The 24,020-nt window shown below is 44.5% G+C and overlaps 3 protein-coding genes across 4 annotated transcripts; 2 read left to right on the top strand and 1 right to left on the bottom strand.

Annotated features, from left to right (window-relative positions):
• Window positions 1–33: 33 nt before the first annotated feature.
• LOC143510998 (tectonic-3-like) lies at window positions 34–4,509 on the bottom strand. Of its 2 annotated transcripts, XM_077000962.1 has the most exons (14): window positions 3,742–4,507; window positions 3,555–3,669; window positions 3,356–3,456; window positions 2,924–3,045; window positions 2,495–2,603; window positions 2,189–2,301; window positions 1,891–1,929; window positions 1,720–1,794; window positions 1,478–1,597; window positions 1,291–1,386; window positions 1,076–1,179; window positions 776–923; window positions 386–523; window positions 34–189 (listed from the first exon to the last, which is right to left on the bottom strand). In XM_077000962.1, exons 1-14 carry the CDS (start codon window positions 4,040–4,042, stop codon window positions 34–36), a joined length of 1,737 nt encoding a protein of 578 aa, XP_076857077.1. In that variant the 5' UTR covers window positions 4,043–4,507. The 2 variants fall into 2 exon arrangements, with proteins under 2 accessions (XP_076857077.1, XP_076857076.1); XM_077000961.1 differs by having other exon boundaries at window positions 3,555–4,509.
• Window positions 4,510–4,548: 39 nt separating this feature from the next.
• On the top strand, window positions 4,549–16,202 carry LOC143510999 (uncharacterized). The gene is made up of 11 exons (XM_077000963.1): window positions 4,549–4,641; window positions 4,886–5,104; window positions 5,187–5,271; window positions 13,584–13,701; window positions 14,148–14,361; window positions 14,562–14,670; window positions 14,751–14,782; window positions 14,985–15,084; window positions 15,524–15,589; window positions 15,682–15,774; window positions 15,874–16,202. Coding segments are annotated over exons 1-11 (1,188 nt in total). The 5' UTR covers window positions 4,549–4,639; the 3' UTR covers window positions 16,024–16,202.
• Window positions 16,203–18,826: 2,624 nt separating this feature from the next.
• LOC143511002 (sulfotransferase 1B1-like) lies at window positions 18,827–23,909 on the top strand. The gene is made up of 7 exons (XM_077000965.1): window positions 18,827–19,662; window positions 21,005–21,133; window positions 21,545–21,642; window positions 21,836–21,962; window positions 22,074–22,168; window positions 22,247–22,427; window positions 22,743–23,909. The coding sequence occupies exons 1-7, from the start codon at window positions 19,479–19,481 to the stop codon at window positions 22,853–22,855; spliced, it is 927 nt and encodes a 308-aa protein (XP_076857080.1). The 5' UTR covers window positions 18,827–19,478; the 3' UTR covers window positions 22,856–23,909.
• The last annotated feature ends 111 nt before the right edge of the window (window positions 23,910–24,020 follow it).

Below are 24,020 nucleotides of genomic sequence, written 5' to 3'. Positions count from 1 at the left end.
AAACCAGACGCTGCCATAATTGAACAGACACAGCTACAACTCTCCATCCAACTCTCCTGACCCTCTGGTGAAGAACGCAAACGGAAACTTCCAGTCAGGCTTCGGCTGCCCCCTGGGGGCCTCTGGGTAAACAGTGGCATCACTAAAAATCACTTCTGTGGTCACGGGCACAGGAGAAGTGATGGGACACTGAGAAGAGAAGGAAAAGACAGATGAGACAGACTAGAGACGGGGGAGGGGCCTGCCCATATGCCATCCTTCTGACTGCTCAGAATACAAGACGTCTCCTAATAATAACCCTGACCTGTCAGTGGAGTGGTGACTGGATAAACAGAGCCTGTGAAGGGGGTGGGCGGAGCCTGTGAAGGGGGTGGGCGGAGCTCACCTGCAGTAACTGACAGCTGAAGCTGTATTTGGCTCCGAGGATGTGGCTCTGAGGTAGGGCGAGCAGGCCTCTCTGGGCCCACAGCACCTGAACGAACAGAGAGACAGGCAAGAGACACCCTGTCTCACACAGCTCCCCCTGCAGGAAGAAGAAAAAACTGCAGTGGAATAACAATGGAGTGAACGTCTACAAAGCTCCCAGCTTTTTCTTAGTCTTATGCTGCATCATATAAAGACTATATATGCAGTATGATGCCCTTAAGGAAGGGCAGAAAAGTGCTATAACTGATTCGAATATGAACTGATTCTATGTGAATTGCACCTGAAACTGAAGGAATCAGTAATGAATACACACTGAACACTGCCTGGGTGCCTGAGCTGAAGCACTCACAGCAGGGATGTCGGGACACTCCTGAACGATGACCCTGCTCCAGTCTGGCTGGGACCCCGCAGTCATGGCAACCCTCTCAGGGTTCGCGTCCCCACGCAGTATACTGTAGAGCTGAGCTCGCAGAGAAGGACAGTCACGGGATGCAGACCTGCAGAAGCATGTGGAGAGAGCACTCTCAGATTCACCGCCAACTAAACCAGTGGATCAGTGTTGGTGCCGAGCTGTGAACCTGCTGTGCAGGGCATGACCGTGTACACACAGCAGTGTATGAGTACAGAATGTGGTGGACACTGTTGATACCTGAAGGTGCAGCCAGTGATGGAGTTGTGTTTAAACAGAACAGGAGATCGGTTGAGGGGGTCCACAGAACACTGGCCTCCTTCAGACAGGCCCTGCACCGTCAGCTAACACACAGTTAAAGGCCTTGGGCAGTAATCAGTCAAAATATTCACAAATGAGGTGTAGACATAAGACATTATTTTCCAACGTTCGCATAGAAAAATTAGAAAGGATACTGGTTGAGCTTGTTCACCAAACCAGCCAATCACTGGTGAACCGTCCGTCAAGCCCACCAATGGTGTCTTAGAAGGAGGTGGTGAGGGTGTGGCCAGCTGCAACCCAATTGTTAAACATTAACTGTTACAACGTAACAATGTGTAGTGCCATCAACAGGAGACGAGGACGACTGTTAGGCAGATGTACCTGGAACTGCACACTGTGCTGCTGCAGAAGTTGTGTGTTAAAGCTAGCATTCGTCACATCCACTTTCAGTGTGACCTGTGTGATCTCTCCTATACCAGTGTATGTAATCGTATACTCCACCTAAAACAGCAAGGTATGTCCACTTTAAACAGGCAATAATGCACACCAGGCTGACCATGAGGAAAGTTATATTTAACCAAAAGAAAAAAATAACTACATCACCCAGAAGTCCTTGCACCAACCTTTGACACCATGTTTAAACAGGAGCCATTGTGCTGAATTGGCTGAGGCTGCTGAGACAGTGGGATGACTGGGATCTATAGCAGTACACAGGACATGCTGTCAGTATAGTTATAAGAGATTTCCATCAGAACGTAGAGTTGGTATATGTCAGTACAGTAATAAAAAATTACCGTCAGATTTGCTATGTCTATTTTTGAAGGACGTGGAATCTGCAAAGGAGAGATGAGCAATTTTTAAAAGAATGCAAAACCTTTCACTTTCAAAAAGGTATTCTTCCAAAGAAAAACGGCTCTGTGGTTGTACGGGTTCTGTAGTCAACAACTAAAAATTAACTATGATCAGGACATGCTAACCAATCAGAAAACGTTTCTACAAGAAGGTACAACCTGCCTGTCGTACAGCACTGAGTAGGATGGTGCAGGTGCTAATGATGAATGGAGGGAGACGCCACCCTTATGGAGAACCTACCCTGAGGATGCTGAAAGCTGTGTAGTAGGCCTGAACACTCAGACTGCTGTCTCTCATACAGGACACAGCACTCACAGCTCGTGAGCAGAACAAAGAGCTGGACTGCAAAAACTCTGAGGGAGGGAGGGAGTGATTCTTTTCAGTGACATAAAGGAAGTGTATTGTGTATCACAGGATTTCCTTATTGTATTATTATTATTAAAAGGAAAAAGCTAGAATCTTGATTGGTAACACATTTTAGCCTTGTTTCTACACACACGTATTAGCTCTTGTCTGAAGTGGAACATCATGAAAATAAACCCTCACTTGCAGGATTGCGGTCCATACACGTTGATGATGCTGCCCCTGGAGACGGCTGGCTTAGAATGCTCACTACAGACGTGTTCGTGTAATATGTCAGAATGATGTCATCAGCCTGTGACAAAGAGCTTCGTTCAGTGCTGGGGGGGGGGGGGGGGGGGTCTGCTGACCCACAGTGCATACAACACTGGACAGACACTGAAAACCATGACTGTTGCAGTCTCACACGAACACCAATCCAGCAGTATTGATTAATAAGTGACTGATTCTGGGATACTTAGTGTCTTAGAAGAATAAAAATGTAAACAGACCCGTGGTCCTCTAGGACTGTATTAGGAATGTATTGTCTAAGATGCAATAGTACATTATTACATAATACTGACAGATATGTTCCTGTGTCTCGAGACTGTTGGCAGTGGTTATATGTAATCAAACCTTGTAAAAGTTTGTGTTGAGACTGGAGAATGTGGTCGGCTCCTGCAGTGAGAAATAAGGGGAGGAGATGGAGAACGGCGCCCCCGAGGGGCCCGACAGAGACTGTGCCACCACCCCCTTCTCTGCAGTCACAGAAGAAAATCAACACACACATACAGTGCAGAAGGTACACATTAAAGGGATGGCGTTTACTTATCTTAGAATCACCTGGCAGCAGGACACATTTAAAAGTGCTTTCACGAGACACATTTAGAAGTGATCAGCACACAACAAAAAATTAAATCGACACACAACACTCGAATCACACGGCTACAGCCCATTTTCGAAAGCCAACAGACAGAAATGCATTTCAAACTTTGACTAAGAAGATATCAGTCGTTCAGTCAGCAGAGATTAAGAGTAGGAGATCTGGGACGTTTAGGGGACCCTTACCGTCCTCCCTCCGAACACAGAAGAGGGAGTCCGTGACTGTCAGGAGCGCAGGGTCCACATTCGCTCGGAACATGAGCCAGCCGTCCACGCACGCTCCGGACCTGAGGACAAGTGTGCACTTCAGTAGTGGACGAGGACCATCCCCTAAAGGCCCACAAATCGGTCACGGCATCCCTGACACACTACGGGGAACGTTCACCTCGTCTCCTGCGTGCACCCGCTGAAAACAGAAGCCAGGTCGGCCACTCCGCAGTCCCCCACATCACAACAGCAGCCGATGTCGCAGAAATCCGGCGTGAGGTCGCATGCGCACGCTGCAGACGAGACATGTTGTGAGACGGTGATACTTTCTAAAGTTAGTGAGACTAACCACCTGGAGACGGTACCGCTGGAGCTGGTCATCGGCTGTGCCGCGCTGGGGACAGTGGGACCACCAGTAACATCAGACTCCGCCGGGGCTCTTGGGACAAGAGAAGGGGCGACTGTCCCCGAAGTAGCAGCTTCTGTTAAGTTGACAGTGGGCGTCTCTGTTGCTGCTGAAGTTGTCTGGTTGTCCATGGACGCATCATCGCCGTCCGGAGAGGGATGCTCTGTTGTGTAGCTTTCAGCGTTTTGCCAGTCGATCACCAGTGGCATAAATGCGAGAACAGCAACGACCAGGTGAACAAGAGGGCGCCGGGTCGCCATCGGAAAACATACAGACACCGGTGTAGTTAGGTGAACATGGCTCGCGGACGCGCTGGTCTAGCCGTTATCCGGTAACCGGGGAGCGACAACCATCCGGATTAAGCTGGTAACATGCAGTCTGGGAGACCATTCATTAGACAAGTAACGGCCTCTTATGCAAATAAACGAATTAAACAACATGCAACTAAATCAAATATGAGTGTTTAGCGGGACCCGTTTTCGTCCAGGAAGTCTCCCGGTTGATTACATCCGTTTCTCGGTCCTCATTGCGCCAATCACGGGTGAGATAACGCGCGACCGTAATGCATGTATTAACTGCGTTTGGAGAACGTTGGCGTTTATATTTAAGTATTTAGGTTATTTGTGTGTACACAGCGTATACATGAAATTGTATTATTTCACTCCGTTAACGTTTTGTTTTAGATTTAAGTTGACGCAGACTGCACAAAATCGCAGCGCCAGTGCGCGCGTGCTACTACCACGACGCAGACCCTGTTGCTAAGCAACATCGGTTGTGAGTGTGTTTAATGCGGAATATCTCGGAAAACAATTTTTTTGAAGTTGGTCGCATAAAGTTATAACATGAGATAAACCAGGATGTAAGACATGCATAATTAGCTTTAATATATTTATTTACCAGTTACAAAAAAAAACTTCTGAATACGACCCAGTCTTATGTGATTGATAACCGCTAATTAGCTTGTTAAATACCACTTTCGATATCAAAGTTCGATACCACTTTCGATATCAAAGTTCGATACCATTTTCGATACCACTTTCGATATCAAAGTTTGATACCAGATTCAAAGTTCGGTACCCATGGACGTAATTTTGATTTCATAGGTTCACGATTCAGAGCTTCTCAGACTTCGATGTAGATCACAACGTGGAGCCAGACAATGATAGTGAAGCCGGGAAGGATTCAAAGCCCGAATCGAGTGACTGTGCTCAGACACAAGAGGAAGAACCATCGTCAGGCCCCTTCTCTGCCCAGGGTCATGCTCCGTCTGCCGTTCAGAGCCAGCCCAAAACAGACGGAGACCTCTGCATACGCCTTGTGATGTGAGTGCGGCCGCCGCTCGCGTGTTTAGGGTCTAGCTTCAACCGAGTTCATTATAGCCCCCTTGTTTTCTGTTTGTTTCAGAAAATGTGAAGCTGAGGCCATGGCCTGTCAGTTCAGTACTGATGGAAGCATGCTAGCTGTTGGACTCATAGATGGCTCCATCAAGGTTGCATGCCACGAAACACACACACACACACACACACACACACACACACACAGGGCCGGCCCTTCCATTAGGCAATATAGGCAAATGCTAGGGGTGCCGTCTATCCAGGGGGGAGCTCACGTGCATGCGTTTTTTTTTGTTTTGTTTTTTTTTTTTTTTTTACAAATGAACAATTAATAAATGTGAAAACAAGCAAATTCCACATAATCATAATTTCATTGTTTATTAATATTAGTCAAATTAATAATTATTATAATAACAACACACAACACCTATCACCCCCATGTCAAAACGCCCGCCCCCACGCGCTCTGCGCGTTACTGTTTCTCTGTGGGGGAAAAAGACACCACAGAGTGAGTGACATCTCCTCGTAAAGACGTCAAAAAGGCAGAAGTCCTCTGGTGCCCAGGGTAGAAAAAGGAGAAAAGTGGAGGAAGAAATGCGGCAAAAAACAGGTAATATAATGGTCAAATGTGGTGAATTAACACTATACCAGTGGTGAACCGTCAGGGACTTCAACACCTTCTCTGAAGGTTCATTGATCTTAAAAAGGATGCGTTATCTATTATATGTAATATATGTTAATAACGCTCCACCAATAATTTGCATTTTTCCTAGAAATCGGCTTTCAAATCCACTTTTCGTGCTTGTGATGGGAAAAAAACTTCAAATAAAATAAAAAATCAACCAATCAGAATATTTCACACCGTTGTTTCTAGGTAAAAGAGAGAAAGGCCCTCCCCCAGAAACTTCTGTTTATCTGTCGCATACGCTTGCCTTTTACTTTGAGAGCTTTTATTATGGATTGACAGTTTTATCAACCAATCATATTATCGAATTAGAATTGTGGGGGCGTGCTCCAATGGTCTCTCATTTTTATTTGAAACAAATCCAAAATGTTGCCAATCTGTAGCTGTTGTGTTTTTCTTTGAAACCAGCTCGCTTGACTCACAACTAACACTCAAACGTCATTGTGGCTTTTTCCCCTCTGTAAGATCTTAGTGAACTCTGCCACTCCATAACCAACCAGTGAGCGCCAACTGCTGACCCCGCCCACAGATCTATTTAATGGATGCGCAAAATGTCTTAAATACCTCATTTTTCAAAATACATATTTGGCACGCTGCGTCACGTCATGTGGTTATTATACTGTCAAAATTTTACAATTAAAAAGCTATGATTAGCTTAACTCAGCAAGTTTTTAAATAAATATATATTAAAACACACATATGCTCCTCTGTTCATTGCAGATGCACTTTTGAAATAATAATGTTGCAGTAGGCAAATTGCCCTGATTTGCACTGGTGGTAGTTGTTTTTTATTTTTTAAATTTGTTATTAATATTTAAGATGATGCAGTGGGCACCAACCAAAATCTCGCCTAGTGCACCACATTGGTGATAACAGGTGTTACGGTCAATTCAGTTCCCCCTGTTCCCCCCAAACGGCGCATGCGCGAAATCAACGAAATCATGGATTAGTCTGCTGCTGGGTTATCGCCTTTACTCGATGTGTACACGTTATTATTCGGGTTGGTTTTGTTTCTCTAGCTAAAGTTAACTTTGTGTGCTTGTGATTAACTGTGCTGTAAAGCTCAGGTGTTTTAGCAGAGGATTAAATGTACAAAAATTACTCCGATGTTTAATTGTTTACGCTATTTTTTCAGCCTCTTGCATTTTTTAGTTCACTTGCATGCTAGCAAGATTTAATACTGTCACGGTGAGGCGGCCCCCTACCGGTCGCCTCCGTCCACAGCGGCTGTGTTGTTGTTGTTTTGTGACTTCGTGTACGCCCCTCAGGTGGGCGGAGCCCGTGATCCGTTCCCACCTGATGGTCGTTTGTCTGTCTATATATGTCTTGTCTTTGTACCAGTTGACCGCTGGTCATTATATCCTTAATTTGGATCTATTGCACGGGTTTTAGGTTTGCACACTTTATATTAAACCATCCTTTTTCCCTGAGACTTGGCGTGATCGCTTCCTTTTTGTTGCTCACACCTGCCCGTCACAGAATGACGAGCCACCCTTCGGAAGCCGCCGAGTCTCTTTTTCTTTCTCCTTCGTTTGTGGTCATGTCCCGTGGTAAGTGTTTGTCTGCGTGGTGTTTTGTGAAGAGTTCCGCCGTGCTTTTGTGTTGTGTGTGCACGGCGAGGACCAGGGCTGTCTGCTCTGGGAAAAACTCTTCGTGTTTGTTGTCTGTTTGTTTGAAGAGCTCCGCCGTGCCCGTGTTGTGTGTGTGTGGCACGGCGAGGACCAGGGCAGTCTCCCTGGGTATGCTCTTCGTCTTGTGTGGTGTCTGTGTACGTATGAATGGTAACGTTGGTCAGTGTGCGTCGCTCGTTTGTGTTTGTGTTGAATGTTTCATGTGTGACGCGGGTACCGCTCATCACCATCGCCTCGCTCCCCCGTCGTCTTGTGTTTAATGTGGGGGAGCGACTGCGAACCTGAGCGGCGCGTCAGTGTCTACCGAGCGTGCACGTAAGGATCCCGTTCCGTTCGTTGTTTGTGCACAGTTTTGTTTGTCTAGTTATTTGCGTGTGTGTTTTGTCCTAGCGTGTTGTCTACTGTTAAGTGTAATTCCACGCTTGCTCCTCCCCTTAAATGTGTGTTTGGGAGGGGGGCGGTTGTGGTCCCGTGCCACTGGGTATGGCACGGAGGGCGTCTGAGGCGCGTTTGTGTTCTATGTTGGTGTTGGGGGGTGTGTGTGTGTGTGTGTGTGTGTTGTTTCAGTGCAGGTGCTTCCCCCTGGCGGTGTCGTGGTGTTCCTGGACCTTGTGGGGGTCTCCACCTGGCAGGAGTCCCCTTGTGTTGTGGGGTGACCGGAGCCCGGTCATGAAGAGCCCCTCCCTAGAGGGCTGGGGCCCCCGGATGTTTGGGGACCATGGGGCTCCGGTCTGAAAAGCTCCTGCTGAGGGAGGAGATCCTCCCTCCTGCCCGGGGTGACCAGGAGGCCCTTGGGGCTGCTCCCTAGCCCGCGTTGGGGGTGCTCTGGGCCTCGGTCTCTGGCGCTCCTGGGCTGGGTGGAGGAGTCCACCTTGTGATGAGGGACCCCGGGAGGGGTTGGCTCCCCCAGGAGGCTGGGGTGACCCCTAGCAGAAGGCAGGGGTCAGCTCTGGGAGGAGGTAGGTCCAGGAGGTGAAGAAGCCATGCCTCGGGGAGGTAACCTGCACACACACATACGCTAAGGACGACATAGGAGCCATAGCTCCTCGTCCTCACACCTGTGGGGCTCACCAGCCAAGGGCCGGTTAGGGCGCGAGGGCCCTGTGACCGACCGGGGCGTGGTTATGTGGTGTTAACGGCCCAGTCGGTCCAGGGTCCCGCCCAGGGAGGTGAGCTGACTAACGTTATGTGTTTTGTGTTTCAGCTCGTGGACTGCAGGAGGTGTCCCTGCCTGTCCTTGCCTTCCTGCCCCTTCGTATTGTTGTGCAGCCGCTGTGTGCCACACACCCAGTGGAGGGGAGTGCGGCTTGGTGGGGGGGTCTGTCACGGTGAGGCGGCCCCCTACCGGTCGCCTACGTCCACAGCAGCTGTGTTGTTGTTGTTTTGTGACGTCGTGTACGCCCCTCAGGTGGGCGGAGCCCGTGATCCGTTCCCACCTGAATTTATTGAAACATAAAGAGACGCGTATTGTTCACACTTTGAAGGTTGTTTTTTAACAGACTTACTTGTTGTTTGCTGTGTCCTGGATGTTCTACAGCCTAAAAGGACTTTTATCTAAATACAAATTTTATTTCTAAATACAAATAAAAATGTATTACACGACAAATGTTATCCCATTTGGCTTCAGGCAATATTTAAATCACTTGAGCATGTGGTATATTGTTTTTGCTTTACAGAGCAAGTTTTATCCAATGCACAGTGCTTTTACACTAAGAACAGGGGGAACGGATTTTACCGGAGCCCTGTGAAAAATGGTTCCCCCCTCTTAAATGACAGAAAATGTACATGTAAGGCACAACAATTAAGGTGGGGGTGTATTTGACTCTTATCCTTGTAAATAACAAGTTTTATTCACTGCACAGTGCTTTTACACTAAGAACACAGGGGGAACGGATTTTACTGGAGCCCTGTGAAAAATGGTTCCCCCCTTGTAAATGACAGAAAATGTATTTTTAAGGCACAACAATTAAGGTGGGGGTGTATTTGACTCTTATCCTTGTAAATAACAAGTTTTATTCACTGCACAGTGCTTTTACACTAAGAACACAGGGGGAACGGATTTAACCAGAGCCCCCTGTGAAAAATGGTTCCCCATGTAGAATAACTGCAGGAGATTATATAAAGTAGTGCTGATTATCTGTATCTGTGTATAATCACTTCATTCAGTGACTTTACAACTATCTGTACCACCTTTACACTGAGAACACATGGGGGAACATATTTAACTAGAGACTGGGAAATTTGGTTTCCCCTTGAAGAATAAAGCTAGAGCTGATATAAAATACAGAAATTATGCTGATTATTTATATCTGTCTATAATCAATTCATTCAGTAACATTTATTCATCCTGTACCTCTTTTAACACTGAGAACACATGGGGGAACAGGTTTTACCAGAGACTTGGAAATTTGGTTTCCCTTGTATTCCCCTTGTCACCTCCACCTGCTCTCTACTCTCACTACAGATCACAATGTCATCAGCAAACATCATAGTCCAAGGGGACTCCTGCCTAACCTCGTCTGTCAGTCCGTCCATGACAATTGTGAACAGGAAGGGACTCAGGGCTGATCCCTGATGTAGTCCTACCCCCACTTTAAACCCATCTGTCATTCCTACTGCACATCTCACTGCTGTCACACAGTTCTCATACATATCCTGCACCACCCTCACATACTTTTCTGCTACTCCTGACTTCCTCATACAATACCACAGCTCCTGTCTCGGTACTCTATCATAAGCTTTCTCTAAGTCAACAAACACACAATGTAACTCATTCTATCCTTCCTACTTCTCTATTAACACTCTCAAAGCAAACATAGCATCTGTGGTGCACTTAGCTGGCATGAAACCATACTGCTGCTCACAGATCTCTACCTCTCCTCTAAGCCTAGCTTCCACTACTCTTTCCCAGATTTTCAGGGTGTGACTGATCAACTTTATTCCCCTGTAATTACTACAGCTCTGAACATCACCCTTATTCTTGAAAATCGGCACCATTATGCTTCATCTCCACTCCTCAGGCATCTTCTGACCTTCCAAGATTATGTTAAATAACTCAGTCAAAAACTCCACTGCTGTCTCTCCCAAACATTTCCATGTCTCCACTGGAATAACATCTGGTCCAACTGCCTTACCACACTTCATTCTCCGAATTGCACCCCTTACTTCCTCCTTGCTCACCTGAGGCACTTCCTGATTCACAACCTCTACCTCTTCTAACCTTCTTTCCCTTTCATTCTTTTAAATCATCAGTTCCTCAAAATACCCCTTCCACCTTCCCAAGACACTCTCCTCACCAGACAACACATTTTCATCTTTATCCTTTATCATCCTAACCTGCTGCACATCCTGCCCATCACGGTTTCTCTGTCTGGCCAATCTGTACAGATCCTTTTCCCCTTCCTTAGTGCCCAACTTCTCATACAGCTTGCTATATGCCTTCTCTTTAGCTTCTGCCACTGCTCTCTTTGCCTTACGACACCTCTCCTTGTACCTCTGTCTACTTTCTTCATCTTGCTGAAAATCCCAATTCTTTTTAGCCAACCGCTTTCCTCTCAAACTTTCCTGAACTTCCTCATTCCACCACCACGACTCCATGTCTATCTTCCTCTGTCCTGAGGTCACACCAAGTACCTTCCTAGCCACATCCCTCACTACATTTGAAGTCTCATCCTAGGTATCCAGAACACCACCACCATTACCCAGTACCTGCCTCACCTCATCCCTGAATTTTACACCACAGTCCTCATCCTTTAACTTCCACCACCTGATCTTAGGTTCCGCTCTCACTCTCTTCCTCTTCTTCACCTCCAAAACCATCCTACATATCACCATCCTATGCTGTTTAACTACACTCTCCCCTGGTAACTCATTGCAGTCACTAACCTCTTTCAGGTTTCGTCTCCTACAGAAGATATAGTCGACCTGTGTGCATCTTCCCCCACTATTATACGTTACTCTGTGCTCTTCCTTTTTCTTAAAGTAAGTGTTAACTACAGCCATCTTTATCCTTTTAGCAAAATCTAAAGTCCTTCCGTATTCCTTTCATTAACACCATATCTACCCAACACCTCCTCATCATCACTGTTCCCTCCACCAACATGTCAATTTAAATCTGCTCCAATAACCACTCTCTCTTCTTTAGGAACCTGCAAAACAACTTCATCTAACTCTCTCCAGAATTCTTCTTTCTCCTCCCCATCACAACCTACCTGAGGAGCATAAGCACTGATGACATTCATCATCACCCCATCAATCTCTAACTTTACACAGATTACCCTGTCACTTACTCACTTTACCTCCATTACACTCTTACTAAACTCATCCTTCAGGGTTACCCCTACTCCATTTCTCTTCCTGTCTACACCATGATAGAAGAGTTTGAAGCCACCACCAATGCTCCTGGCCTTGCTCCCCTTCCACTTGGTCTCCTGTACACACAGTATATCTATCTTCCCCCTCTCCATCGCATCAGCTAGCTCTCTCCCTTTACCTGTCATAGAGCCCACATTCAACATACCAACTCTAACCTCCACCCTCCTGCTCTGCCTCCTATCAGCATCAATAATGTACCTTAAATACACTCCGGCTTTATTCTACAAGGGGAAACCAAATTTCCCAGTCTCTGGTAAAACCTGTTCCCCCATGTGTTCTCAGTGTTAAAGGAGGTACAGGATGAATAAATGTTACTGAATGAATTGATTATAGACAGATATAAATAATCAGCATAATTTCTGTATTTTATATCAGCTCTAGCTTTATTCTTCAAGGGGAAACCAAATTTCCCAGTCTCTAGTTAAATATGTTCTCCCATGTGTTCTCAGTGTAAAGGTGGTACAGATAGTTGTAAAGTCACTGAATGAAGTGATTATACACAGATACAGATAATCAGCACTACTATTGTACTTTATATAATCTCCAGCAGTTATTCTACATGGGGAACCATTTTTCACAGGGCTCGGGTTAAATCAGTTCCCCCTTTGTTCTTAGTGTAAAAGCACTGTGCAGTGGATAAAACTTGTTATATACAAGGATAAGAGTCAAATACACCCCCACCTTAATTGTTGTGCCTTACATGTACACTTTCTGTCATTTAAGAGGGGGGAACCATTTTTCACAGGGCTCCGGTTAAATCCGTTCCCCCTTTGTTCTTACTGTAAAAGAACTGTGCAGTGGATAAAACTTGTTATTTACAAGGATAAGAGTCAAATACACCCCCACCTTAATTGTTGTGCCTTACATGTACATTTTCTGTCATTTAAGAGGGGGGAACCATTTTTCACAGGGCTCCGGTAAAATCCGTTCCCCCTGTTCTTAGTGTAAAAGCACTGTGCATTGGATAAAACTTGCTCTGTAAAGCAAAAACAATATACCACATGCTCAAGTGATTTAAATATTGCGTGAAGCCAAATGGGATAACATTTGTCGTGTAATACATTTTTATTTGTATTTAGAAATAAAATTTGTATTTAGACAAAAGTCCTTTTAGGCTGTAGAACATCCAAGACACAGCAAACAACAAATAAGTCTGTTAAAAAACAACCTTCAAAGTGTGAACAATACACGTCTCTTTATGTTTCAATAAATAATTTAAATAGTTTAAAAAACGCATTAAATCTTGCTAGCATGCAAGTGAACTAAAAAATGCAAGAGGCTGAAAAAGTAGCGTAAACAATTAAACATCGGAGTAATTTTTGTACATTTAATCCTCTGCTAAAACACCTGAGCTTTACAGCACAGTTAGTCACAAGCACACAAAGTTAACTTTAGCTAGAGAAACAAAACTAACCCGAATAATAACGTGCACACATCGAGTAAAGGCGATAACCCAGCAGCAGACTAATGCGTGATTTCGTTGATTTCGCGCATGAGCCGTTTGGGGGGAACAGGGGGAACTGAATTGACCGTAACACCTGTTCTGCGCACACACACACACACACACACACACACTGATTTTTGATGTATCCATGCAAAACAAACGAAACAGTTTATCTAATTAAAAGTTTAATGACTCTCAGGTATGCTGTTGATGGGCTACAAACAGAATTTGCTGGGATGGCGAACTTAGGAACATCCGCCAAATTAATAAGTACTGATGTGTGCCTGAAAGGTAACAAACATGACTTTAGCTTGCACGTCTCATGAACCCCAGGTGTATAGCACAGACAGCGGCGAGCTGATTCGTACTCTGAGAGACAGCAGTGCCCTGCCTGTGACCAGCCTGCGCTTCGTTCTCAGTGCCCAGTCACACTGCCTCCTGCTGGCTACCTGTGAGTACTACACTTCTGCACTCTGCCAAAACCGATTCTCCTGGTCCATACATTGTCATCGACAGGAAAGTGGATAAACCATTTGCTGAACTGTTTACTTTTATACTGATCATTTCTGTTCAGCCAACTTCAAATGTCTTCAGAGGCATTTCAACCACAGAGTGGACACATGCAAACACTCATCTTACCTATATCTGAACTGCTGGGCTATGAAATCTTTGTCTTTCCACAATCCCTGTTTTTCCTGTCTTGTTTTTTTCTGGGGTGAAGAAGTTTCTTAATGAGCAATCAAATCTGTTCCACCCACCAAACATTCCACATTTATGCTCCATCAGTTCTGCTGATTCACACCATCAGGGATGCTGAGTACCTGGTGCACATGTGTCCCAGACCCAAGTGAGCTGATCCCCTCACAAACACTCTGTCTCTCTCTGTCCCTATGGCAGATGCCAGTGGTAGTGTGAGGTGTTGGTACGTGTCTGGAGGGCAGTGTGTATGGTGGCTGAGGGAACTGGGGGACTGTGGTGGAGGAGAGGTAGAACAGAGACAGACACTCTGTCTGTCTGTCTCTGGACAACGAGCAGTGACCGGAGGCTCTGATGCAGCTATCCACATATACGACCTCAGTACTCACCAGAGACTACAGATCTGCAGGGCCAGGTATCCCGCAAAACTCAATTTCCCATCATTTCGTGTGTTATTCAGTATGTGATTTGCAATATTGCTTTGTTGTTGTTTTTGTTTATGTTTACATAATTGGGCAAGTCCCCCATACACCAACCATCTTGCTCTTGTATTGCATATTGAAAAGTAAACTAATCTGGAATCTGAAGTAAGGTTTCTGCTCTCGACTGGTATAGCTCTACAAGAAGTATCATGGGCGGCCACAGGTTTGGAGTGTTTGCAGTGACGTTCCATCCTGAGAAAGAAACACAGTTTATATCAGGAGGATGGGACAACACCATTCAAGTACGACCACATGGCTCCATTTCTACCAGCACACGCTCTGTCTGTGCCACATGCTGTACTAACATTGGGCTTTGTTTCAGTTCTGGGACATCCGACAACAGCACTCTGTCAGGTAGAGACAAAACACTGCACCACAACAGCCATTCCCAAGAGATAAAATCACCCTACTACTGTACTTAGGCAATGCTTGGAAGGTTTATACTTTATTAGAGTAGTTATACTTCAGAATACTCGGTAGAGGAGTTCTCTTGTGTCTGTGTCTTGGTCCTCTGAGGGTTTCGTGGCTCTAGCGTAGCTGTGTTTGCATACATTAGAATGTTCTCAGGCCCTCATGTGTGTGGCGACGCCCTTCACATTGACCCGTCAGCCAATCAGATTCTCTCCGGATCCTGGAGGAAACACAACACACTGGAGGTAAACATGCAGAGTATAAAAACAATCTGTAAAATATATTAGTTAAATTAAACTGACATCTGTATTACATGACAAGTTTGTATGAAGAAAATCTATGTCTATCGGCACAGGCTTTTAAAAAAATGTCAACATTATCTTGATTTTATATAATTGTTGTCCTGTTGAAGAGTGTTGTGGATGATGTATAAGACTTCAGCATTCACTTATGAGGAAGCTGTTTAGGGCTCAGTACAGTAAAAGATCAGTTAGGATTCAGTACAAGCTCATTTAGGGCTCAGTACAAGCTCAGTTATGGTTCAGTACAAGCTCAGTTAGGGCTCAGTATAAGTTCAGTTAGGGCTCAGTACAAGCTCAGTTGAAGTAAAACCTAAGCTCCATTTACAGTTCTCTCCACACAGTTGTAGTCTGACTGCTGTTTGGATGTGATTTCCTCTTTTAGGTGTGGGATTATGATTCTGGCAAAAAAGTCTTCGATGTGCCCCAGGACCCACACGGGGACAGCAAAGTATGAGCACACAGTACTTCAGCAGATCTTGGGGTTTTGCTGCCTTTGTACAGGTAGAACTGACTGGTGTTGCACTCTTAACCTCCTCCCAGGTTTACACCTGCCATTGGTCTGGCCAGGATTACATCATAGCTGCCGGGGGCCAATCAAACATGGTGCGGGTCATCGACCGCCACAGTCTAACGGTCAGTGTGACCGAGTGTAACAGAAGGGGAAGGCGACTCGGATGTAATGTAAAGTAGCACCTGTGAATGTTCGTGTGTGTGTCTGTCTCTCCCACACAGACGCAGTCCAGGTTGTTTGGTCTGCCCTCAGCTGTCTTCAGTTCTGCTGTGTGCCTGACAGGAAAGTGGGCAGACCTGATCGCCGCCACTTCAGGACACAAAGTGTTTCTGCTGGGCAGGAATCAGCGTGGGCGGACGCATCCCTTCTGAGAATGAGTATGTGTGTGTATCCAGCACAGCCACAGTGTAAGAGCTCGAGTAGACTCACTTTAGACAAAGTGCCAATGAAAAATCTGTAATGTGTGTGAACATATCCTTCCGCTGGTCAGCTGTTCTAGCCTGTCAGTTTAAATGTCTCACAAAAACTGCAAGAATGTCAATATAAATGAATAAACACTAAATTGTTTTCATCCCTGACTTCAACAAGTGACTCAATTTTTCTGTAAGATCTCATAAACAAAGAGACGAGGATCCAGGTTGATTAAGAAGGTGAACGCTGATGTTCGAGGAGGTTGATTAAGAAGGTGAACACTGGGGGTCTTAGAAGCATACCCGAGTGTGAGGCACAGACAGACACAGACAGAGGACAACACACTCAGCAGATGCGTAGTCTAGGCGGTCCAGGGGTTAGACTGGAGCCTCGGGATGAAAGACAGGTCGGTATAGAGAGAGCTCAGAGAAAACAAATGCTTAGTAATCCACATGAAGAGGCTAATGCTTCACAAGGAGGCACTGAACAGATCAATTTAAGGGGCAGCAGAGGAGCATGATACTACAGAAATAAAGGACAGATGGTACTAATTAGTACTCCAGAGATGGGTCTTGAGAGCGAGACAGAGCTCCCCTAGTGGTGAGATTGTGAGTTGTTCTAGTGGCAGCCGTGAAAATTTAACAGTACTATGACCCACAGTTAGTGATTATTGTCATATAAAACAGATTTATTACTTGCAGTTTTAACACTACTTCCTCATTATGCATTTCAATGGCAGAATTGTAGAGTCTGGTTAACCTCATGAACACTGTAGTCTATAGATCCTTCAGTCACATAGCTGCTTGTGTGGGCTTTGGTCTGCCAGTCCAGCTGATCAGTCACGGAGCATCTGCCCCCATATGAGGGAAAGAGAAAGGAATCATAAATGTTTTCATACACTTCTCGTTCTGCTGAAGTGAGGAGCCTCAGTGGAAGGCCACACGCCGTGAAACTCCTGAAACTACTCCACCCATGTTTGCTTTGAAGGATTTGGCTGCATCTGAGCAATTAAAATGTTTCTGAGCACTTTGTAATTCCTCACACTGCTGCTTTTGACAGGTAAAGAGCATGCAGGGCATCTCCCTGACAGGCACATCAGTAAGGATTAGTGAGCCCGTCCTCTTAGCAGGCACTAACATGCAGGCCAGCGTCTTACACTCTGATGTGCTCTGGATCATGAGCTGTTCTGTTAGGTTTTCAGATTTTCCCCTTTTTATCACCCAGCAACAGGTTAACGTTTGGCTTATCAGCACATAAGACTTTGTCCTAGAAGTTTATTACTTTTAGCAGAGTTTCACCTTCACCTTCTTTTATTGAGACTCTCAGTTTGTTTACATGTTAGCATAAACTCTTTGAGGTCAAACAGAGGGATGACTTACATTCTGCTTGTCCAGTCCCTCGTCATCTCGAGACCAGACCACTGCAGCTCAGTCTCTCATTCACTCTTTCACTCTCTTGTTCACTCTTTCACTCTCATTCACTCTTTCACTCTCTCTTCCCCTGCACACGCCACTAGACCCTCCTAGCGGGTTCAGAGTGAAAATGCAGTTTTCATATTCATCCCTCTCACACAGATGCTGTCCTGCTGCACCCCCCACAGCTGCAACCCTGACGCTTTGCCACAGAGCCAAACATGGACTTGCCCTCACCAGAATTGTACTAGAATTGCAAGATATGATGTGTTCAGGATGTCCAGGACATGATGTGCCTCACACGGGCCAGTGTGGCACTGAGCTGGATGAAAGGTGCACTGAAAGGTGCACACAGTGCAGTGAGCAGTATGGTTCCAGTGTGGTTCCAGTATGGTTCCAGTATGGTTCTAGTGTGGTTCTAGTATGGTTCTATTGTGGTTCTAGTATGGTTCCAGTGTGGTTCTACTGTGGTTCTAGTATGGTTCCAGTATGGTTACACTGTGGCTCTAGTATGGTTCCAGTATGGTTCTAGTGTGGTTTTAGTATGGTTCTATTGTGGTTCTAGTATGGTTCCAGTGTGGTTCTACTGTGGTTCTAGTATGGTTCCAGTATGGTTCTATTGTCATTGGTCATTGTGGGGATGATGGGGGTCCCCCTAACTCCAGGAGGTTTGTGCTGGGCTGTCCGCCCCACCTTCTGTGTGTGTGTGTGTGTGTGTGTGTGTCTGTTTGTTTGGAGGGTGAGTTGGTGGGGGAGTATTTTTCACCTTTTGCCACGTCTCTCAGTCATGTCTCTTCTGTGATTGGTGTTATCAGGTGATGAGTTCAGAACGGCAGTTTAAACTTTAACTCGCTCCAGGGAGAGTCTGCAAGTAGACATGTGTGAAAGACAAGTGTCTCCGTAAGAGACCACACTGCAGCGCTGACCCTGGGGGACAACCAGGGTTTAATTTGAGCCGGATCCTGCCGGAACAGGATCCGGAAACTCTTTAATTTTGAAGCGTGCGTTCCGGTAACTGTCTGCCTCGATCCGGTAACATTTTATGTTGTCCGCTGTTTGCGTTCCGGCATTGTTTGATTTACAATTGAAGCACTGGGGACAGCCCATCCACCCCGCACAACAAAACACAATACAAGGCCTGTTTCCTGCTTCCCTCATCTCACAACAGTGTGTGTGTGTGTGTGTGTGTGTGTGTGTCCCACACAATGCTGCCTTGGGGCTCATTCTCCATTTGCATTAAAGTTCATTTTAAGACTGATACAGACATTAAATGATAATACGTATTCATGGCACATGATTTTTCTGAAGAAGCTTCTCATACATGTTTTAAGGGTGTGTTAAAAGGAGCGAGCCATTAGTTGTTACTTTATATGACTGTGCTACTGCACTGACATATGAAAAAGCCAAAACTGATTTAAACATCCATGCAGGGAAGGTTCTTCTCATCACCTAAAATGACAGAATGAATTAGTGTATTTTTCTGGAAGTAAGTCAGCTGGGGTCCAATAAACACATGACTTTTCTTTTCGTTTGTCAGTTTCTGTATATTAACAGCAAATCCGGTTTCTTCACTTTTCTATAATCTGTGGCACATTTTAGACAATCCCTCACTTTCCTCTCCTCAAACCTGAGACTGAAATGTATTGTTATTATTCAAATTGAGTTACGAAAGAGACTCTCCACAGGACGTGGCTTGGTGAGTGAAGAAACTGAAACATGTGGAGTATGACAAGGCTCTAGGTAGGTAGAGGTGGGTGGAGGAGATTGCTGATTCTCATGCACAGGACTTAAAGCCCAGACGCTGTCACAGAAATCCCAAGGTGCTTGCTAAGAGGCTAGGAAGGTGTGGCACACTTGGAGAGAAAGCTACGAGCTTAACAAGTAGACAGAGCACAGACCATCTCAACTGGACACGACAAAGACCTGAGACAAAAAGAGCCAAAGGACCATTGGGAGGATTCCTGACAAGGCAACTGCTGGCCACACGTGTGTATGTGTCTAAGATGGAGGACAAGTCCCTGAGCTATGAGGAGGCCATAACCAGGGCAGCGGGGTCCATCTATCGCTTCACCCTGTCGGAGGTGCAGGGTGTGCCCATCATGACCCCCATCGCCCAGAACTGGAGATCCATCTGGGCCTTCTGCCCCGACGCCTCAGACCTGCTCATTGCCACCTACCCCAAAGCAGGTAAAGAGCCCCCCAATGACTAAACCACCACAGGAGAGGCAGAGATCAGTAAGTACCCCCCTACACTGCAGGGAGAGCAAGATGACTTGAAATGAAATCCTAAACCTAAACAAAAACCTAAACCTAATTAGGATGGGGGGGGGGGGTATTTTATCGTACAGCCAGTGTTTCTGAAGACAGACACAGAAGGAGAAAATGAGTTTAAGGCAAAATTGTCCTCACAATAAAAACATGACTATTACCATGTTGCATTACACAATGTATTTTAATGTAGAAAATGACCTACTGATTTTTTTGAGCTGGGCTGGAGGACTTTGATATGCTAGTGTGTGATTTTAGTGGATGAATGTGCCCTTCTATCAACCAGTGAGTCTGTTATAATATCAGTAAATGTCAAATGTATATGCATTCGTTTATTAAATTATGATAATTATTAATCATTGATTCAATTGTGAAATACTAACAACAAAGAGTAATGTAGCAGTAGTTTAGCACATATTTGATTAATTGAAAATGGTAAATTAATGTTTAATGCATTGATAAACAAGAGGCCCCTTCCATGAAGGTCAGAGAGACCATGAAGCTCTATGTATTGAAATACATGAACGAAACTAGGACCCAGTCAATCGAACATTCACAGCATTGCTTTAATCAGTTTAATAAATGTGCTCAATGTTTTATTTATCAGGAATTGTGAGTTCTGGAATCATTTCAATTATATGATTAGTACATGGTTATCAACCATGTACCTGATATCAACAAGCCATTAGCTTTTAAAATAACCATAGGTTATTTAATTCAGGAAATCACTTATTTATTACCATAGGGGTACATAAGTTTCACACACTTTTCTTTTGATGTAATAAGAGTATATGTAACAATATTCTAAATGTTTTACATAATATTGTAAATTCTCAACTTCACTGGAATATAGTAACAAGGGTGTTCCTCAGGTTATGAGCACTATGGTGGATTAATAACTGAGACAGTCACATGTATTTTCTGCTCATATGTTTGTTCAAGGTGAAGACAGCTCAGCCCATTATGTTTGATTGCCAGGTTGATAAGAACATGACTTTGAAATAGGACGGGTTGTTCTGGCATGGCCTTTAGTGGTGTAAACACAATCAGCACATATCTTCAGAAACCTGTATTTTGTAGTTTCCTGGGAGCTTACCTGTATTTTGTAGTTTCCTGGGAGCATTATGATTGGATATTAAATTGACAGAATTTCAGAAACAGTTACCCAAGGAAAAGACAACTCTTTAATAAAACCCTTTACCTCATCCTCTGTTGGGTAGTCTGGAGTTAGGCTGCACTCATGTGTTCTGGTATGGTTTAGGCACCACATGGACCCAAGAGATAGTGGACCTGCTCCTGCATGATGGCAATGCCGAGGTGTGTAAGAGAGCCCCTACTGCCATACGGATCCCATTCCTGGAGATCCAGTCTCCTCCACCTATCCCATCAGGTGAGAGGACTAGGGGATCTCTCCAAGAAAGATACACACACACACACACACACACACACACACACACACACACACACACACACACAGAGAGACAATAACTCAATACCTACAACCCACTTTATTAGAAACATATGGACACAGACATTTTATTACGTCTTTTTGATACATTTATACAAGTACACAAGCTTCCTGCTGCTCCTGACACACAGTAGCTGTTCTGACCACAGAGCTTCTACTGACCCATGGATTGGGTGTACAGCAGTAGATGTGTATAGACTTTTAGTATGGTGTAATAAGCGTTCACCTACAAGATGTCCCTGTGTGCTGTGTTTCTATGTGCATAATGAGTGCATGATCCACATTAGTAACATCCAGGTCTCACGTCTGGTACATGACGTTTTTGGTTGCTAGGGCTTGATCTTCTCAAGTCAATGAAACCTCCTAGAGTCATCAAGACTCACTTACCCATACAGCTAGTGCCCAAAGGATTCTGGGAACATAAATGCAAGGTAAGTATGAATAAGTATTAATATTACTTTATACAAACGTGTTGCACTGTGTAGGTCATGTGCGGCCTCAGATTGTAATTTTGTAGGATGTGAAATGTGCTGCACTGCTTCACAAACCCAACACAAACACAAATACGACACAAACATTTTTCTTTATTTCAGCCATTTCTTCTGCAATCTCATGTTTTCTCAGGTTATTTATGTAGCTCGAAATGCAAAGGACAACCTAGTCAGCTACTACCACTTCGATCGCATGAATCAGAGTCAGCCAGAGCCAGGGCCCTGGGAGGAATACGTCCACAAGTTCATAAAGGGGAACGGTACGACTGACACATCTGCCCTTCCTCAAACCTTTATGTGTGATTAGTGCTAGAGTTGCTGGTAATCCATCTGATCCATAAACTCTGGATCCTTCTGTGATGTGTCTTCAGTGGGATGGGGCTCGTGGTATGACCATGTGAAAGGTTACTGGAAGTACAGAGAGGAGCGAAACATCCTCTACCTGTTCTTTGAGGACATGAAGGAGGTGCGACATGGGGGCTTCATTCTTTTACAAGTCTCAAATATTACACAGCAGCTCTGTTGAAACTCATTTGTCCCCAAGAACCCGCGGCGGGAGGTGGAGCGGATCATGCGCTATCTGGACCTGTCGCTAGCTGATGATGTCATTGACAAGATTGTGCAGCTGACCTCTTTCAAAGTTATGAAGGATAATCCCATGGCCAACTACACATTCATCCCAAAGGTGGTGTTTGACCACTCCATCTCTGCCTTCATGAGGAAAGGTCTGTATGTGCAGTAATAGTTCCTTCGGCCTGATCATATATTCCAGTCCAGTATTTAGCAGCCTTCGTCCTTAAATTTAATCCCACTGCAAATTATAGTGTTTTTACTACACCAAAAAAGATGTGGAGATTAGGCAATTCCAGGAGCAGGATTTAGGAACTATGTTGTAAAGTTATGTCTGATGTAGATGGCTTAAGAATTAAAGGCAAGTCAATCATTTACTGGGTGTTTACCTGGTCATGTCAAGTGTACTATCCAATCAAATGATTATCAACAACCGATTAAGTTCTGATTACTGTCTGTGTCTCACACAGGAGAGGTTGGAGATTGGGCCAATCATTTCACAGCAGCTCAATCCCAAATGTTTGATGAGGACTACGCCAAGCAAATGGCAGATGTCGACATTCCCTTTCGCACCACCATATAAATGTTCAGTGACTGCAGAATTTATTAAAAATTGTTTGTTAATAATAACATTATTGTTGGCAATAGTTTTTTCCATACATCCGAGGCATTTTTTATTCATGTGAGGATATACATGTACTATAGATATTTTTATTCATGAATGTATATCCCAGATCCTCTACCTTTGTTTTGAGTTTGCCTGGTTGAATACAAATTTTCTTACAGCTTTCATGCTTAGGCCTGTCTCTGAAATGTGTTTCTGTGGAAGAAGTCAAAGTCCGAGGAGAGTGCTTTGATGTGTCCGGCGAGGGCCTCTTCCTGCAGCCTTACGCTTTGCCCTTTCAGTGTACAATCAGCCCTCTTGGTTTAAATACACTCTTCTGTAACGGACGGAGTGTGGTGTAAACAGGAGGCGGACACAATTGCTGAGAAGAGCGTATATTATTATTAAGACTAGACTCACAACTTGACAGACAAAACACAGACAGAACACAAACAACAAGGCATGGTGAAGGGTAAACAAACACGTAACACAAACTAATAAACACAAAGGCAATGACAAATACAACAAAGACTAAACCAAACACAAGACTACACTTATTATACACTAAGACATTCACAAACCAAGCCTACACACAAACCCTCAGGAATCATATACAATTCTCACATACATTGATTATACAATGGAATAGGACTACACAAAGACACTAAACACAGGCTCATTAATCTTAGAAAAATAGAATACAAACATGAACTCCTAGACAAAACACCCTTAACAAGAAACTGTGCTTAAACATGTAACACTCAAAACATATGAACACAAGAACTCAAAGCTAAGTCTAATATGACTGTTGAATGCTGCAGAGCTGCAGAGAGACTGACAGCAAGTGCTTTAAAAGAGCACAAGTGCCATATGACACTAATTAGATTTATACAAAGCCTAAATCAACAAATGATGAATTTATGCATTACTATCACACGTACATCAGAGATGATCAATGATGAAGTAAAAATAATGTTTTTGATTCCTTTAACTGAATACCAATTAACACCCAAGTTCACACCTTTCACTGGAGAATTCAAACTTGTTGCTCAGTTTGCACAATGGCCATTCAGATATAAGACAAAGTCCATTTAAAAAACAGCTAATCGAGTGCACTTTGATTTTACCATGTGACTCTCCAGGG

The sequence above is a fragment of the Brachyhypopomus gauderio genome, chromosome 3 (genome assembly GCF_052324685.1).
Source record: "Brachyhypopomus gauderio isolate BG-103 chromosome 3, BGAUD_0.2, whole genome shotgun sequence".
Taxonomy (NCBI): domain Eukaryota; kingdom Metazoa; phylum Chordata; class Actinopteri; order Gymnotiformes; family Hypopomidae; genus Brachyhypopomus; species Brachyhypopomus gauderio.
Note: the sequence above shows the minus strand (reverse complement) of the source record. Positions and strands in the feature narration are given on the sequence as shown.

Excerpts from the sequence above, each read along its gene's own strand:
- LOC143510999 (XM_077000963.1), top strand. Across the intron at positions 5,272-13,583 it reads TCATAGATGGCTCCATCAAG|GTGTATAGCACAGACAGCGG; the intron begins GTTGCATGCCAC and ends CATGAACCCCAG. Across the intron at positions 14,671-14,750 it reads GATGGGACAACACCATTCAA|TTCTGGGACATCCGACAACA; the intron begins GTACGACCACAT and ends GCTTTGTTTCAG.
- LOC143510998 (XM_077000961.1), bottom strand. The coding sequence starts at position 4,042 with ATGGCGACCCGGCGCCCTCTTGTTCACCTGGTCGTTGCTGTTCTCGCA. Across the intron at positions 3,046-3,355 it reads CTGTGTTCGGAGGGAGGACG|AGAAGGGGGTGGTGGCACAG; the intron begins GTAAGGGTCCCC and ends CTGTGACTGCAG. Across the intron at positions 1,930-2,188 it reads CAGCTTTCAGCATCCTCAGG|ATTCCACGTCCTTCAAAAAT; the intron begins GTAGGTTCTCCA and ends TCTCCTTTGCAG.
- LOC143511002 (XM_077000965.1), top strand. The coding sequence starts at position 19,479 with ATGGAGGACAAGTCCCTGAGCTATGAGGAGGCCATAACCAGGGCAGCG. Across the intron at positions 21,643-21,835 it reads TCTGGGAACATAAATGCAAG|GTTATTTATGTAGCTCGAAA; the intron begins GTAAGTATGAAT and ends ATGTTTTCTCAG. Across the intron at positions 22,169-22,246 it reads TCTTTGAGGACATGAAGGAG|AACCCGCGGCGGGAGGTGGA; the intron begins GTGCGACATGGG and ends TTTGTCCCCAAG.